Source organism: Daphnia carinata, chromosome 9 (genome assembly GCF_022539665.2).
Source record: "Daphnia carinata strain CSIRO-1 chromosome 9, CSIRO_AGI_Dcar_HiC_V3, whole genome shotgun sequence".
In the NCBI taxonomy this organism is placed as follows: domain Eukaryota; kingdom Metazoa; phylum Arthropoda; class Branchiopoda; order Diplostraca; family Daphniidae; genus Daphnia; species Daphnia carinata.
In genome coordinates this window covers 1,533,876-1,548,364 of record NC_081339.1, presented here as the reverse complement: position 1 = coordinate 1,548,364, position 14,489 = coordinate 1,533,876, and the positions used below count along the sequence as shown (strand labels likewise).

Genomic DNA, 14,489 nt, shown 5'->3' with positions numbered 1-14,489 from the left:
AACATTTATAGTTTCTCAGATTAAAAGGTGGCTAGGTTTCCGTGCAACGATGAGCCCAGGGGCTTAGCAATTACTCCCAGAAGTCTAAGGCCATCTCAAACTTTTCTTCACAAAACATCAAATTTATTACGTGAAACCAATTAAATAGTTGCCGAAATTGAAGGAGGCACAAATTGAAATAAAAGTGCAACTTATTACGTGTAGCTTGCTGTCGGTCAAATTCGTGGAAAACTTCCGAAAAGAAACACGCGTTTTTGTTCTTGAATACATGTCAATGTTTGTAATGCTTCACTGTCCACACAGTATTGCATCGAAGCATACGGGTACGCTGAAGATTATTACTTCATGGTTGTGCTGTACATTAGCATAAAAGTTTCGAATTTCTAGGTAATTAATCAAATACAGTGTTGTCCCCTGGCCGATCTATAGAACATTACCTTTTTGGAGAGAAAACAATACATTCGCCACAGAATGAATCTCGTATTGATGTTTTTTGTTTTTTGAATTTCGTATTATGCCTACAGTGTTACTCAAAAATACAGAGTTTCATTTAAGTTTGATGAAAACAACTAGACTCCAAATGGCTGAAGTCGAGAAGGATCTTGCCGTTAGGTAAGTGCTATAATAGGACGATAAAAGTAGAATTAAAGTTTAAATTCTAGGATTTGACGTTTTTCTTTTTCTCTCTTGCTTCTTTCAGTGCTGAATAGCGATAAAAACCATATTTCAGGATAGGTTGCGACAGGCGATAGAGAATTCGTATTAGGCTGTCACTTTTGAATAACCAGCGCTCATGACCAAATCCTCACTACAGTTGTTTTCGCACGTCCCCTCTCCTGCTCGTTTTTGGGACAACAAAGAACGGGATTGCTGTAGAACGTGCTGCATAATCAAGACGAATAGATCAACTCATCTTAAAGCTCCAAGACGGACATGGTTATTTTTTTCAACCCAGCCATACTCCACTCGAGCAGAAAGAACAGGAAGACGGTGCTTTTTAGCTTAAAACTTATCCTTAAAAAATATGTTATTTATTCGTCTAGTAAAGTTCGAAGTACAAATTTCTCTTAGTGCAATGAACACAGAAATGTAATGAGAAATTCAAAACTAAGTTAGTTTCGAAAACTTTGCTAAAGTCGATAGAAGGTACAAAAAGTGCATCGACGCAGTTGTATGTAACAGAATTTGCGTTACAATTTTCCGTGTTTTTAATGAACATCACCAGAAATCGTTTTTCGAATGTGTTTTTCCTTTCATTAGAATCAAATAATACTATTTTCTTCATTCTGGAAACAAGTGCATGTTGTATCCAGCGCTAATTAACCAAATTAATGCACGAACTTTTTTCTGTGTTACCTCTAAATTCCTATTGCCTTATGAAGTCGAAAAATAATTGTCAGCGAGAACAAGAATAATTTTCACGAAAAATGTGATGAGCGGAACTGCAATATTCTTAGGGCGTGTTGTTGAAGCAGTGGGCAACTCCGCGACAACCAGAACGAAGTTGCACCTAAAGTTTTATCTCGCAATTATATCGACCCATAGATATTCGAATCCCTGAATGAAACCTAAAGCCAAGGGTTGTGACTACCTTAACACTCAAATAATGCACCAAACATGCACTTAAATGACAGAGATTAGTTGTAATAAAAAAAAAGGCATTAAAAATTACAATGCTATTGGTGAATTATACAGTATGACAGAAGTCTAGAAGTGCATATGCTAGACAAATGCCTTAGCTTGGCCCCATCTATTATTATTGCTCGATTGAATGCGAATTAATAAGCTATATTTGTTGAACGATAATTAGCAGATGTCAGTACGGTAGTTAGTCCCCAACTATGTTAAAGTGTAAAGGTATCAGCGGCAAAAATAACGCTAGAAATAACGACAATTCAAATATGACCACGGCAAAGCATTACATTGAAGCCCTGAACTGATGTTAAATGAAAACTGCGAATCCGACAATGAAACGCGAAATATCATCGTTTTTCATTAATAGCTGTTTTTGCATACAAACGAAAAGGAAAGCTAGTCCAGCAACTTTATTATTGTAGTATGGCCCTACCTTGCTGTGTTAATGTCAAACCAAAGTCAGAAATTGTTGACAACACTACGTCATCAAAATTGAAAGACTTTGGGGTTCACCCACGAACTTTTGCTGGCTAACTCCGCTTGCCGATATTTTTCATCCTTCTCCATCTCATAAGTTAATTTCTCGGGAAATATTTCGTTTTATAAAAATAAAACAATTATTCAAATCGATCGACGTAAGGTCCGGCCGTATAACTACTAGGAATGCTTAGAAATATCGAGAAAAATAGGAGAGAAAAGGAGAAGGAAAAATGGCCGCGCATGGCATCGTACCTGTTGTTCCACACGTTATGGCAAATCAATTGCCACAGGCGGCAATCTCCTCCCTTGTGGTCGTAAAATGAAGTAGCGTAGTTATGGGTCGTGATAGATTTGCTTACAACACACAACTATCCCTTTTGTACCATCCCCATAACACGCGATGATACGCCAGTGACAACCTGCTTAAGATTGCTTTGTTTTCCGCGAACGGTTTACGTCTTGGATTGCGCAGTTGTGCTACTCTATGTCGTATTTGGTAGAACGATGCAAGCCTGCACTGCCTTATTTTTGCATATAAAAACACGACGCGGTTGAGTAGAAACAGATTCTGCCGCAAAACTAAAGATGCGTTGCATAACCAACATTGCACCGGTGTTTTAGAAATACAGAATACGTGGCCTTCAGTCACAAGCATGAGCCGAGCAAACATGGTGGAATTCCTGATTGTTTCATGAGACTGAAACAAACGTCTTTCACGCCCCATGTACTGTTCGTACATTAAAATAAAGAAATCAAAAGATTCAACTATACCATGACATATTGCTTAGAATTCAATTAAAAATGAATATCGTTATTAATCTTTACATTACAGGCTGGGTATGCCTCCATTTGATTGACAAGTCCAGATAGAAAACATTCAGGGATAAAATAAGGGATTTGTAAGACACACAAATTATTCAATCAGATTCTCTTTCCGGAGTGAGCGGAGGACCGATTCTTCAAATTGAAGCGTTTTGACCTCGATATCCTCGTTCGGTTCTAAGTTTACGTCCGCCCACAACGGGATGTCTCCATCATCTGAATCGACTTCTTCAGGCTTTACAAAAGAATTGACCAACATATCCATTTCGTCGTCTGACATTTGGCTGTTGCTATTTGACGTGCGTAAGTATAGGGGTACCGTGTCGTTCTTGATCTCTTCCTCCTGCCAAACACATCACCACGTTAGAGAAAAGCAAAAATTCAATTTTAGTACATTTTTTAATCAAGTCTGACGATCATACCTTAGAGAAAACCGCACCGTCCCAAAGCGATGGACCGCTGAGAGGTGTCCAAATAGATTCATTGCCAGGTGATACTGGCCAAGACTCCATCTTAGACGACATTTGTGTCTCTTTCAACAAGGCAGCCTCCAGCTGTTGGACGGTTAGTGGTTTGGAGATAGCTCTGTGTGCAGTCCCACCAACTTCGATGGAATCATCGCGGTTCAGGGGACCAGTATACGAAATGTCGAAGCCACGGAATAGGTTCATTTCATGCAATTGCTGGCTGTGTGCACTCGTCGAAAACCTTGGTGACATATGCAGATTCTGAACAATAAGGATAATAAAACGTGAGCGATTATCGAATTCGACTGAAAGACGTAATTCTTACCTGGAAGGAGGTATTGAGCTGTGAGAACGTTGCATTGGACGCCGTAGCAAAGTTGCCAAACGAATGGTTGGCCACCGGCGGGGGAACAATCGGTGCAGGCAGATGTGGATTACTATAGTTGGGTGATTTCGTACTGAACGGAAGAATGCGAGGCCTGGGTTTGTGCGGCTGAGCTGCTAGAGAATGATTCAACTGAGATTGACGATGTGGGCTACACGGATTAAACCGCTGTTGTTGATAAAAAGGTGGTGGTGGGAAAGGCGGAATGCCAGCAGTTGCCGAAGCAGTAGATGGGGGTGGCAAACAGAAAGGAGGCAATCCGATGGGGTACTGCTGTGTCGACATAATTAAGCTTGGGGAATACGATGAGCCAGCCGCTCGAGATGACTGCCCAGCACGTATTACTTTAGGCACAAATTCTGGCGCCATTGGATTCAGTCCATAAAGTTTCTTCATTTCAAGGGCGTCAAGGTGTGAACGCAATTGCATCCACGATATTCCGAAGAGTGAATTTTGATCCCGGCACGCTTCAATAAATCGTTGCCACAATTTCCTGTTGAGGCGAAAAAAAAAAATATATATATATAGCAATAATAAAACACATAAATGATAATGATAATAATAATAATAATAATAAAAAACCGGTGAACAATAGAACTGACGCATAATCCTTATAAAAGGTAAAGGCAATCGAACCACGTGGTCACTCATTAAATCAAAAAGAATTACGGGCCAACAGGGTATAGGTCCTAACAATACCTGACTAAGATGAATGAGTTAACATTGACAATAAACGTAAATTGTTTGAAAGTGGACAAACTTCACATAGTGAAAAACGAAATCGACAATCACACAGTGAATGCTTGACAAGATGTCTCAGTCGCCAACTACGTGTCTCAATTTCGTTTGATGTGGGCAATTAACGACGACAAATCAAACCGGCGCTATTTAAAGAAAGACGAGAAAATGTTAGACAGCTAGAGGTAGGGATCACCTCTCACACGCACCCTGGCGGACGTCGACCTAGTTAATCAGCAAAAGCTACTCATATTATTATTATTACTATGATTAGTTTACATTAAAAAAAAAAAATGGTTATTTTTAATATCCGATTTTAAATCCGTATACGACGTATTTTGTTCAAACTTTACACCTCTCCAAGGCAACTTACGATGGGGATTTAATTGAGTAACAAATAGAGCTAACGGCTTAAAAAATGGCGGGCAACAGAGGTCGTATCAAATGAATCCAATTACACATCGATTTCTTGCATGGAGCATATAAAACAAATATTTACGTCTTCAGTGTGTAAAATATGTACGAATAAAAATTTTGTTTTTGGACATGCAGTTGTACATGCTTGTCACGAATATCATCCCAAACCGCGAATTTACCTTTTTTTACGATATTGAAAATATTACCAGACGAACAAAAATATTAGTGTAGAGTCTTAAGAGCAGTAACTATTTCTATGAAAAAAAAAAAAAAAAAAAGACTACGCTGAGAAGTACCCAAGTGATATGCCATCAAATGTTGCAAACCAAATGGTTTTAATTAGGACATCTAAATCCTTTCGGAATGGATTTTCTCGGCAAGTGGTAGCGCAACGAAATGCGAAATAATTGTCATAAAGATGTTCTAGCCTGGCTTGATTCAAACAATGATGGATTTACTAGATTAAATAGACATATTACCTGCATTTCCCAATCGAGCACAGAGCTAGGGGATCTCCAACAACTATGACCAAGCTGCGTGCTCGTGTCACGGCTGTATTCATGAGGCGAGCTGATGACAAGAAGCCAAACTGAGCTTCCTCGTCTTCTTCGTTTTCCTCTTCTTCTTCAGTTTCATGATCGTCTTTCCCAGCTTGCAGAAAATGGCATTTTCGACGTTTCCGTTCTTTCTCTTCATTGACGCAGGTATTGCGTGTCCGCACAGTGCTCAATATTATGACGCGGAATTGTTTACCTAAAACAGGCATAGACGGATCGAAATTTTATATCTCACAGATATGCGCATTATACATGTTTCGGACAAAACATAGTTCTCTGACCCTACTGTGACTCCAATCGAATGTTACATCACTTCCCTGAATAACACAATTAAAGAATGTACACAACACCAAAGAAAGAAATGAAACAAAACTTCAAACGTCTAGTATAGCCAAGAAGCGTGATCATTAACGGAACGAAATATTATGCAGGCGCGCTACTAACCGTGGTCGCCCATCTTCTGTGGGCGAGTAAAATATCAAACACCCTCCTATGCTCACTCGCCTAAACAATGTCGCATTACTGCTTCATCGCTTGAATTCATAGAGTAACTAACTTTTTAAAAAGTTACTTACTACTACGTAGGCATTTCTAGTGTTAACTATCCAACCTCTGTTGGTACTACATGCAATCCAAAATGGCCGTATGCTTCATGCTTTAACGAAACTCAGCCACACCCGAGAAAAAATAAATTCATTTACCTTGAACATTTAAAACTCTCTCCACGTTGACGCCAAAGAGTTTCCTGTGACGAAGATGCACGCGTATCCGGGATACCTGATCTGAATATGGGCTTACGATCCCGACGGAGTTCTCGTCAAAAGAACCCCAGCTCTCGTGAGGCCATGTGTCTTGCAATTTTTTCACCACTTCACCGATTTCATAAATTTCGGCCATGTTGTAAATTGATGTGCTGTTAGGGTCCTGTACATCTTCGCCTGAAATTTGAAAAGCGTACGCGGATATTTAGAGTAGAATGTAAGGATTCAATGTCCATGGTTAATAATACGATCATCGTAGGACCGATGATCGCTTGAACAAGGACAACACAGATACTTGAAGAAGGATGATTTTGTTTGTTCGTTTTTTTTTTTACCTTTAGCCCCCCGAAACGTAAGCGGGTAAAATTCGGCATGCTGCTCGTTCTTCCCAATACTTTTTAAACGGTTGTCATAGAAAAGTTCAGAGGTGAATTTAACAATCGCAAAGTGCGATCGGTAGTTTTCACAAAGAAGTATTCGGCACGGGAAATCTTGAGGATAGCGATCATATAACCGTTCCAACAAAGAAACCTACAAGAAGATCAGATATGTTATGTTAAAAGGTATCACGGATCTAAAAGCAGATACATGAAGAATCGTGAAAAATTAGAACTTGATTAAATGCCTAAAATTTTCGTAAATAAACAATAATGTTGTTACATAAAAAAAAATGAAAAACCAAATAAACTGGTGGTGAAAAATAGAATAAAAAAGGTTATCTACTATTATTATGTAAATAAGTTGTCGTTAGCGATATTTGATCTCCATGAAAGGTTTAAAATATGGTTTATATTAAGGTCAGCTACCTACAGCTGCAAGTTTTCTTTGCATACCTGAAATTGTTGCTCCCGAGCTACTTGTGAGAAGATTTCTGGGCTCAATTGCATGTGATCACCTGCGAGAGCGATCCGAGTGCGTTCATCAGCCAAAGAGAGAGGGATTAAGACATCACATTCGGTGCACTGAGCTGCTTCATCAATTAAGATATGAGTGAAATAGCCTACCAAGGAGACATATTAATAGTAAAATTTTGTTGATCAATCGCTTTAACTTTGAGGTTACCCTTCTTTACGCCAGCTTGCAAAAGGTAACTCGTTGTTGCAAGTGTGGTAACGACGATGCGATGTTGCTCGATCTCACTTAATTTCGGGAGACGGAAACTGCAGGCTTTAGTGGGATCGGTTTCACGCAAAGAATACTATACCAGTAACAACATAAAAGTTAACAAAGCCCAACAAAATGGTATTAAATGATGACGAACGTACCTCTATGACAGAATGATGAACTGTTGCCAACCATCTGACTTTATAAAATATTCTTAAGGGGCGATAATGAGTCATTCCACTTTGAACCATTGGATGCAAATAATCCTTTACGTATAAATCGGCTGCACTATTCGAATGCGTACACACTAGTACACGCGTATCAGGCTGCTCCATAATAACCTTGATACACTGTGCAAATGTGAACGTCTTTCCCGTACCATACGGCCCAGCTATTACGATTGGCGCTCTTTTCTCTCGAGGATTGGAATAAATAGCAGCCACAGCTTGCTGTTGTTGGCTGTTTAATTTAGTCACCATTTCAGGAATTTGACTCTCAAAGCTAAAATGCAAAGTTAGACGACAGCGTATAAACTATTACAACTTGCCAAATAAAACACGATGCGTTACCTGTATGACACTGATACATCGGGAAAAAGAATTTTGGTAGTACAAAGATCTATAGCCCAATGTTTCTCACAAAACACATCACGATTTAGCTGGAACTGCGCTTGTACCCTAAATTCGGATCCATGTTTCAATTGAAAATCCGTCACCAATTTTTCGTTTAGTCGTAAGTAGATAGCATCCTTGGTTTTATCCTCAATAACACATTCATACGCTCTTCGTTTACCTACAAATACAAAGAAACGAATAAAAAAAGTTAAAAACGGGTACGGACAGAACACATTATTTGGGAATTTCATAAAATAGGGTTGAACCCCGGAAAATAATTTTCTTTATTTTGTAAAAGCCAGTATGGGATTGCCAGAAGAAGAGCAACAGAATGAGATAGCTGCAAAGCAAAATCAAGGGAAGGGACAGAAGCTGTAATCAAATTTACCTTGACTATCCATTCCAAAGGATATCAATGCCACATTGCAATTGTTAAGAATCAAGCGGCCAGCTGGTGTATCCTCTGATATGTTGTAAGACAGTTCCAACTTGGCAAATAGCTCGTTTTCCCCATTGCAATATTTAGCTGTTGACAATGGACCAGGTGACAGAATGTAGTTTGTAGTCAAAATAACATTGCCTGTCAAATTGAAGCTTGAGAGAATTCGTGCTTGTGCAAGCTCTTCAACACAAAGCAATAAATGCATTCGCTCTTTGTAATTGGCATGGTTTAGGACTGTCGTTTCAAAAGCAGCAGGGAATTTCAGCTTATGACCAGCTTGAGGGTATTTCTTTTGGAGTTCCAGACAATGCTCTTCCAAATTAGATGATGGTAGTCGAAAAATGTCAGCATTGTCATCAGTCCACCGATTTTCTGAAGAGACAACTAATTGCTTTCCATCTTTACTAAGCTCAAAGCCTTCATTTGCTGGATACACATCCACTCTTAGATGAAGTGACAAGTATGGAATACATCCAAAATCAAAAATGATTGCTTGATTAAAGGAGCCATAAATGTTTGATTTGAATTTGATGGTTATGATGATGGTGCCAGGGTTTTCAGAACTAATGCTATTCCACTCTTGTCGGCTTTTTGTGATGTGCCCATATTTCACATTGGATTCTCTTGTGAATACACTTTGAATAAAAAAATTTTCACGGTAATTGTCCTCTAACAAAGCAATATTTTGCAAACTTTCTTGAGATTTCAGATATATAACCCAACTAGTAGCAGCTGGTTTTGTGGACAATGTCACATTAACATTTTCTTCAAGTTTCAAGTCTACAAATGGCAAGTTTGAAACAAACATGCACTCAGATCTGTCAGATGTACTTGTATCAAACTGTAATTTCTGAAGAAATGTCTTGCATACTGTTTTATTCTCTAATTGTGAATTGATTCTGTCCTTCAATGTGTTCCAAAATGTGATCCATTCGTTTAACTCTTCAACTCCATGGGCTTCAACACACTGGGGACCCAATCGACAAGTATTGTTTTTCTCGAACTGCTTGCAAAGCCGAAATTCTTGCGAAGTTAACCCACTTGGAGGTGCTCGAAATTTGCTTGACAGCTCAATCTTATCATTTGGATTCCTCACATTGCGGTTCAGCGGAATCTCTTCGTCAAAAAAAGCCATGAGGACTTTGGAAAAAAAACACACTAAAATGCCGAAAAATCTTGAACAAAACACAAACTTTTTTCGAAGAATGTTAACACAAATGAACCAAAGGTGCCCAGTATTCCGTGTGCTGCGAACATGGAAAGGTAAAGTATGGAAACCCAATGGAAACGGGAGGGGCCAATAAAAACTGTGGAAACCGAACGACCAAGGGATGCCTGGTAGAGCTGCAGGAAACTGACTAGTCTCGCAGGGCCCGCTAGCAAAACAATTATACTTTTTAAGAAAAGGTTCCAATAGCTCATTTGATTTCTTTTAATGTAGAAAGATAAAGAAAATGCCTTCTGCCATCTATGGAAATGGGCGTTCTTCAGTTATCATCTCTCATAGATAAATAAGTTGTGATGTTCTCATCAGAAATTTTTGCGGTTGTTAAAACCATAGTAAAAATAATAGGAACGCGAAAGGCTCACTATGTGTGATTCCTTAGCAACGGTGAATTCTAGGGCTTAACAGCAAACACAAGCTGGTGTACTGGCGGCATTAGACACTAGCAATACCTAGTTACCTAGTAAAACCTGCTTTTATTACGCTACGTTTACCTAGTTTCCCCAAAAGACAACCTAGCAATGATAATACCTAGTTACTAAAAAAAAATTACCTGGATATTCGACTAGATAAATTACAGTGCTGTCAAATAAATGGCAATGATGCATTTTATTTGTAAATCCTTAATGTTTATGCTTCTCCATAGCTCTGCATTCCACGTTTACGGCTCAGCCCTGGTTCGCTAAAAATTGATTTGTCCACGGATTGCTGCAAAAAAAAGTCCCTCATGGGCGCTTCGGGGAGACTTTCAAGATTGGTAGACCAGGATGGTTTGCTGGTCACAGTGAGTTTAACCACACCATCTTCAGAAATAGTGACTTGAATGGAGACGGGTGTTTAAAACTAACTACAAAAATTATTTTCTAACGCCATCTTGTGGCTAAGAATGCGTAAAAGTAGTGTTAGTTTCGAGTAAAGAAAATTTAGGCAAGCGGAGTGCAAAGTGGTATGAGACGAGTTAGAAACTAAGTAAATGGAACCGGTTTTGCAATTTCATTACCCAAGCAAAAACCGGGTTGGTAGTCGAAAACTTCTCAATTGTTCCTCTAAAAAATTGCGTTTTGAAACATAGGCGGGAAGAACAAAGGAGACTTTAATTTACTTAACATGTTGATACTTTGCCCACTAAAGAAAATGTTCTAGAATACTAAAGTTTTAGCAATTCGGCGTCCTCTACAATAATTTTTATATTAAGTTGTCCCTGGTTTCTTACGAAAATTAATCTAAGTCGAAGCCTAGCTGTTCGTCGAATTTTGTTTCTTTTTGTGATCTATCAGCATTTATTCTTGAACTTGCTCTTTCTTTGCGAAGAAGTATTATTTTAGGTTAGGTTAGGTTAAAAACCCTAAACCGTTTCTGTGGAAATGAATTTGACTACAATTGTAGATTTATATTCACACGCGACTTTGAAACAAAACAACAAATAAACAAATAAACAAACAAACAAAAACAAAACAAACAAAACAAACAAAAATGAATTTCTTGGTAGTCGTAAGGTGAAACTGATTATGTTTCTAAATTCGCATTACTCTAAAACTTCGCACACTTCTAAAAACTGATAATGTTTGATTCAATTCTGCTTTGCTCCAGACATCACACCTCAAACTTTGAGGAAAACAGATTTCGTACCTGTCAACATTTTTTGACAATGAGAAAATACTATGAAAATTTATTGATAGATTTTTTGTTGTTGACTGAACAGTTTAATTTCGAGTATTTTTTCAGCTATGATTAATTATAGTTCGATATGAAAGTGTTCTAATAAGGTAATGCACAGTTATTCTACAATTTTTAAATAACCACCTATTTATTTCTAATCTTTTTAGCATCAAATTATTATAGAAAGAACTAAAGTAACACTACATTGCTCTTGTTGCTATACATTTATTACTAGAATTGAAAAATGTAACACAAGCCGATTCGATTAGTAAGGATGATGATCAACAAATCCGCGATATATTTTTATTTATACGGTAACGTAATTAATTATTTCTTTTTCAAAAAATTTCTCGCGATTTTAACGTTATTTTTAATGTCGTTGTCGGCTTTTCCCAACACTATTGCTAAATAAAAATGAAAGTTGGTGTTGCTTAACCGACGTGGTGAAGCTGGAACTGAGTAGAAGTACCCGATCCCGATAATTTTTTTTTGTTTTACCAATAAAGGTAGTTATAAACATCCACGTAGGCCTAGGCGCTCTGTTGGTCGTGTACGTAACTGACTCAACTCTGTGAGTTTTTAGAATTTTTCGGTGCGCGCATCTTTACTAGCCCGATCACGATTGGGCAGGGAATAAAAATTGAGAAAACCAGAATTCAAACCTTGATCACATTGTTTTTTATCTCGTTTATCCATAAATTTTTGGACTGATCTTTGCTGCTCAGTAGAAAAATAGTTTGTAAAGGTGCCTTTTTATACATTAGCATTTTTTCAATAACCTAAAAGGAAGAACATCTATTGTAGTTAAATGTTCAGCTGTAAGCTACAACATAAGAAATTTCCCTTGTGACAGTTTCACTTCCCGTGTGTCGTTTCAGCACCGGTACACAGAATGAAACGACATCGCGGAAGAATAAACGACACTGATCTTGCCCAATTATCGTATCGTCGATGCATGTCGTATTTCGCACCGGACTGTAGCTGATCAAGGATAGAGACAGTGGTACCCCCCGTCAGAAGTACCTAGAGGATTCGACAGACCTACCCCCAAAAAACGACAGACCTACCCCGACAGAACTACCCTTACAGAAAACGAAAATCATCTCCCGTTAGACCCACCCCGACCTATCTACCCATGAAACAAACTGAATAATGCTTCCGTCACAATTACCCCGTTAATAATTGATATTAAAAAAGCCGTCTTATCTGCCCATTTGTTTAACTGAGACCGACGAGCCTACCCCTTCGCTGAACCCTGATCGACATATGTACCTCTCCGATTAATACAGTGCGACATATCTACCCCTTATATTAATACAGTCCGATTCACCTACCCCTTTGATTAATACAGTCCGACATATCTACCCTTTCGATTAATGCAGTCCGACATTCCTACATCTTCGCAGGAAATTGATCGACACACGTACTCCTGCGGTTAATACACCCCGATACACCTACCTCTTCGGTTAAAGCGTTTGACACTCCTACCCCTTCGTTTTGAATATCCGACTTACATACCCTAGAGCCCGACGCACCTACCCCTTTGTTACAGGGCTTTTTAAAAATGTATTTAGACTGGCTTCAGTCTACCTCTGAGAAGCAGCATCCATTTTTAATCATCTTTTTGCTCGTAAGAAGATAAGATGAGGAAACAAAATGCTTCCGCTAACCCTACTGTTTGCAATATTTGGAAGTGGTGGTGGCAGTTTTGTTATCAAAAAGTGAAAATATTATACGGTTAGAGATTGGTGAAAATAGAATCGAATAAATTTTCACTTACCAGGTTGCAGGTGTTGAATTTTTTAAAACTGTTAGTAGTCTTTTTTATTAAACGATGACCTTCTGGTGGCTATGGGAGAGGAAGAGAACCTGCATTGGGTTTGGTCAACGTCCTTTAAGGAGAAGATTTCTTTGATAGTTGGGCCTTTACTGCTACTTTTCTAGAAGGTTGAGTGCAAATTTCTTCCGCACTGTCAATTTCAGTTGTTTCTCCAGGAATGTTAAGCCTCCACCTCTTCTTTTTTCGCTTCCTGTATTGTGAATATTCAAGATAAAAACATAGTTTGACATCCTTCTTAAACTAATCAATCGATTTAGTTAGTTTTTCACATGTAGTATGTTATTGTTAAACATCGCTAGCAGACAATACGTAGATGAGTTTCAGTTCTTTTCGTTCATTTGATTTCTGAAAAGAATTGATATTACCAGCTTCCTTTGGATTGCTCTAGAAGAGATTTTACTCCAAATTCTTTATCACTGAGGTTGGTTTTTATTAGTTGAAAAACAGTGTTTCGTGGTAGGGGAGACCGGACCCATATTGGACACTGTTCCACGTTGAACAGTGCCGCGTAAAATAAAGTTATCAAAATAAAAATATAATAATTACATGATATGTTCAAAATAGGTTTTTATACATGGTGTAAAAATTTGATTCCCGTATCTGTATTATTTATTGAAAATTTTAACAAAAAATAAAAATACAAAAAAAGTCTGTATTTTTCTTCGTTCTTAATCGATGATTTTTAAAAATGTAATTCTATAATTATACGTTAATAGATATTAGAGGTAAGTAGACCATAGTTTTCTTAATAATATTTTAAAAGAAAAATAATTTTCCTTATTCAACTTTCAACAAACTCATTTATTCTGCGAAAGTCGTTTTTTGGGGCCAATTTGTACAAACGGCAGGGGTGATGCTGGACACCAAATAGGCGTGCATGGGATGGGACAAGTCTAAGCGCGAAAATTTAAAATTTTGAAATTTAAGGAAACATTTAGAATATAACATGACTAAGACAAATCAGAGAAAAAAACTTGAAAAATTTCTGTTACCAAATTATCGATTCTGTCTTGGCTCCACCTCCTCCTATGTCTTCCTTATCAGTAAAATGAAATTTTTCAGGTATAATAAAAGTATTTTATTTCACGTCACATCCTATTAAAATTACATTTAAATTGTTCGCTAATTTAGTTGTTAATAGTATGAAAAAAATTAAAATTTTCATCCAACACAATCTACCTCTTTTGACCACGTCCAAAGTTGTACAGGTGTCCGTACAAAGTCACCCCGATTTCGTCGAAACTCACCGCAAAATAAAAACGGTAATAAATTCTAAACAAATTATATTACATCTCTGAAAAAAATTAAGGGGGTAGCGGATACGTTGTAGATTCAGTTTTAAC

General features: G+C 37.9%; 1 protein-coding gene across 1 annotated transcript; it reads right to left on the bottom strand.

The window, feature by feature from the left end:
- Nucleotides 1-2,926: 2,926 nt before the first annotated feature.
- LOC130689124 (probable helicase with zinc finger domain) lies at nucleotides 2,927-9,633 on the bottom strand. Its single transcript, XM_057512140.2, has 11 exons — nucleotides 8,369-9,633; nucleotides 7,936-8,158; nucleotides 7,528-7,867; nucleotides 7,325-7,460; nucleotides 7,096-7,262; nucleotides 6,598-6,793; nucleotides 6,203-6,439; nucleotides 5,424-5,697; nucleotides 3,730-4,282; nucleotides 3,360-3,665; nucleotides 2,927-3,280 (listed from the first exon to the last, which is right to left on the bottom strand). Exons 1-11 carry the CDS (start codon nucleotides 9,555-9,557, stop codon nucleotides 3,029-3,031), a joined length of 3,873 nt encoding a protein of 1,290 aa, XP_057368123.1. The 5' UTR covers nucleotides 9,558-9,633; the 3' UTR covers nucleotides 2,927-3,028.
- Nucleotides 9,634-14,489: the final 4,856 nt, after the last annotated feature.

What these genes read in the sequence shown, in the direction of transcription:
- LOC130689124 (XM_057512140.2), bottom strand. Translation starts at nt 9,557, where the DNA reads ATGGCTTTTTTTGACGAAGAGATTCCGCTGAACCGCAATGTGAGGAAT. An exon ending in CTTTGGAATGGATAGTCAAG is followed by an intron (nt 8,159 to 8,368) that starts GTAAATTTGATT and finishes TTGTATTTGTAG; the next exon opens with GTAAACGAAGAGCGTATGAA. An exon ending in AGCTCAATACCTCCTTCCAG is followed by an intron (nt 3,666 to 3,729) that starts GTAAGAATTACG and finishes CTTATTGTTCAG; the next exon opens with AATCTGCATATGTCACCAAG.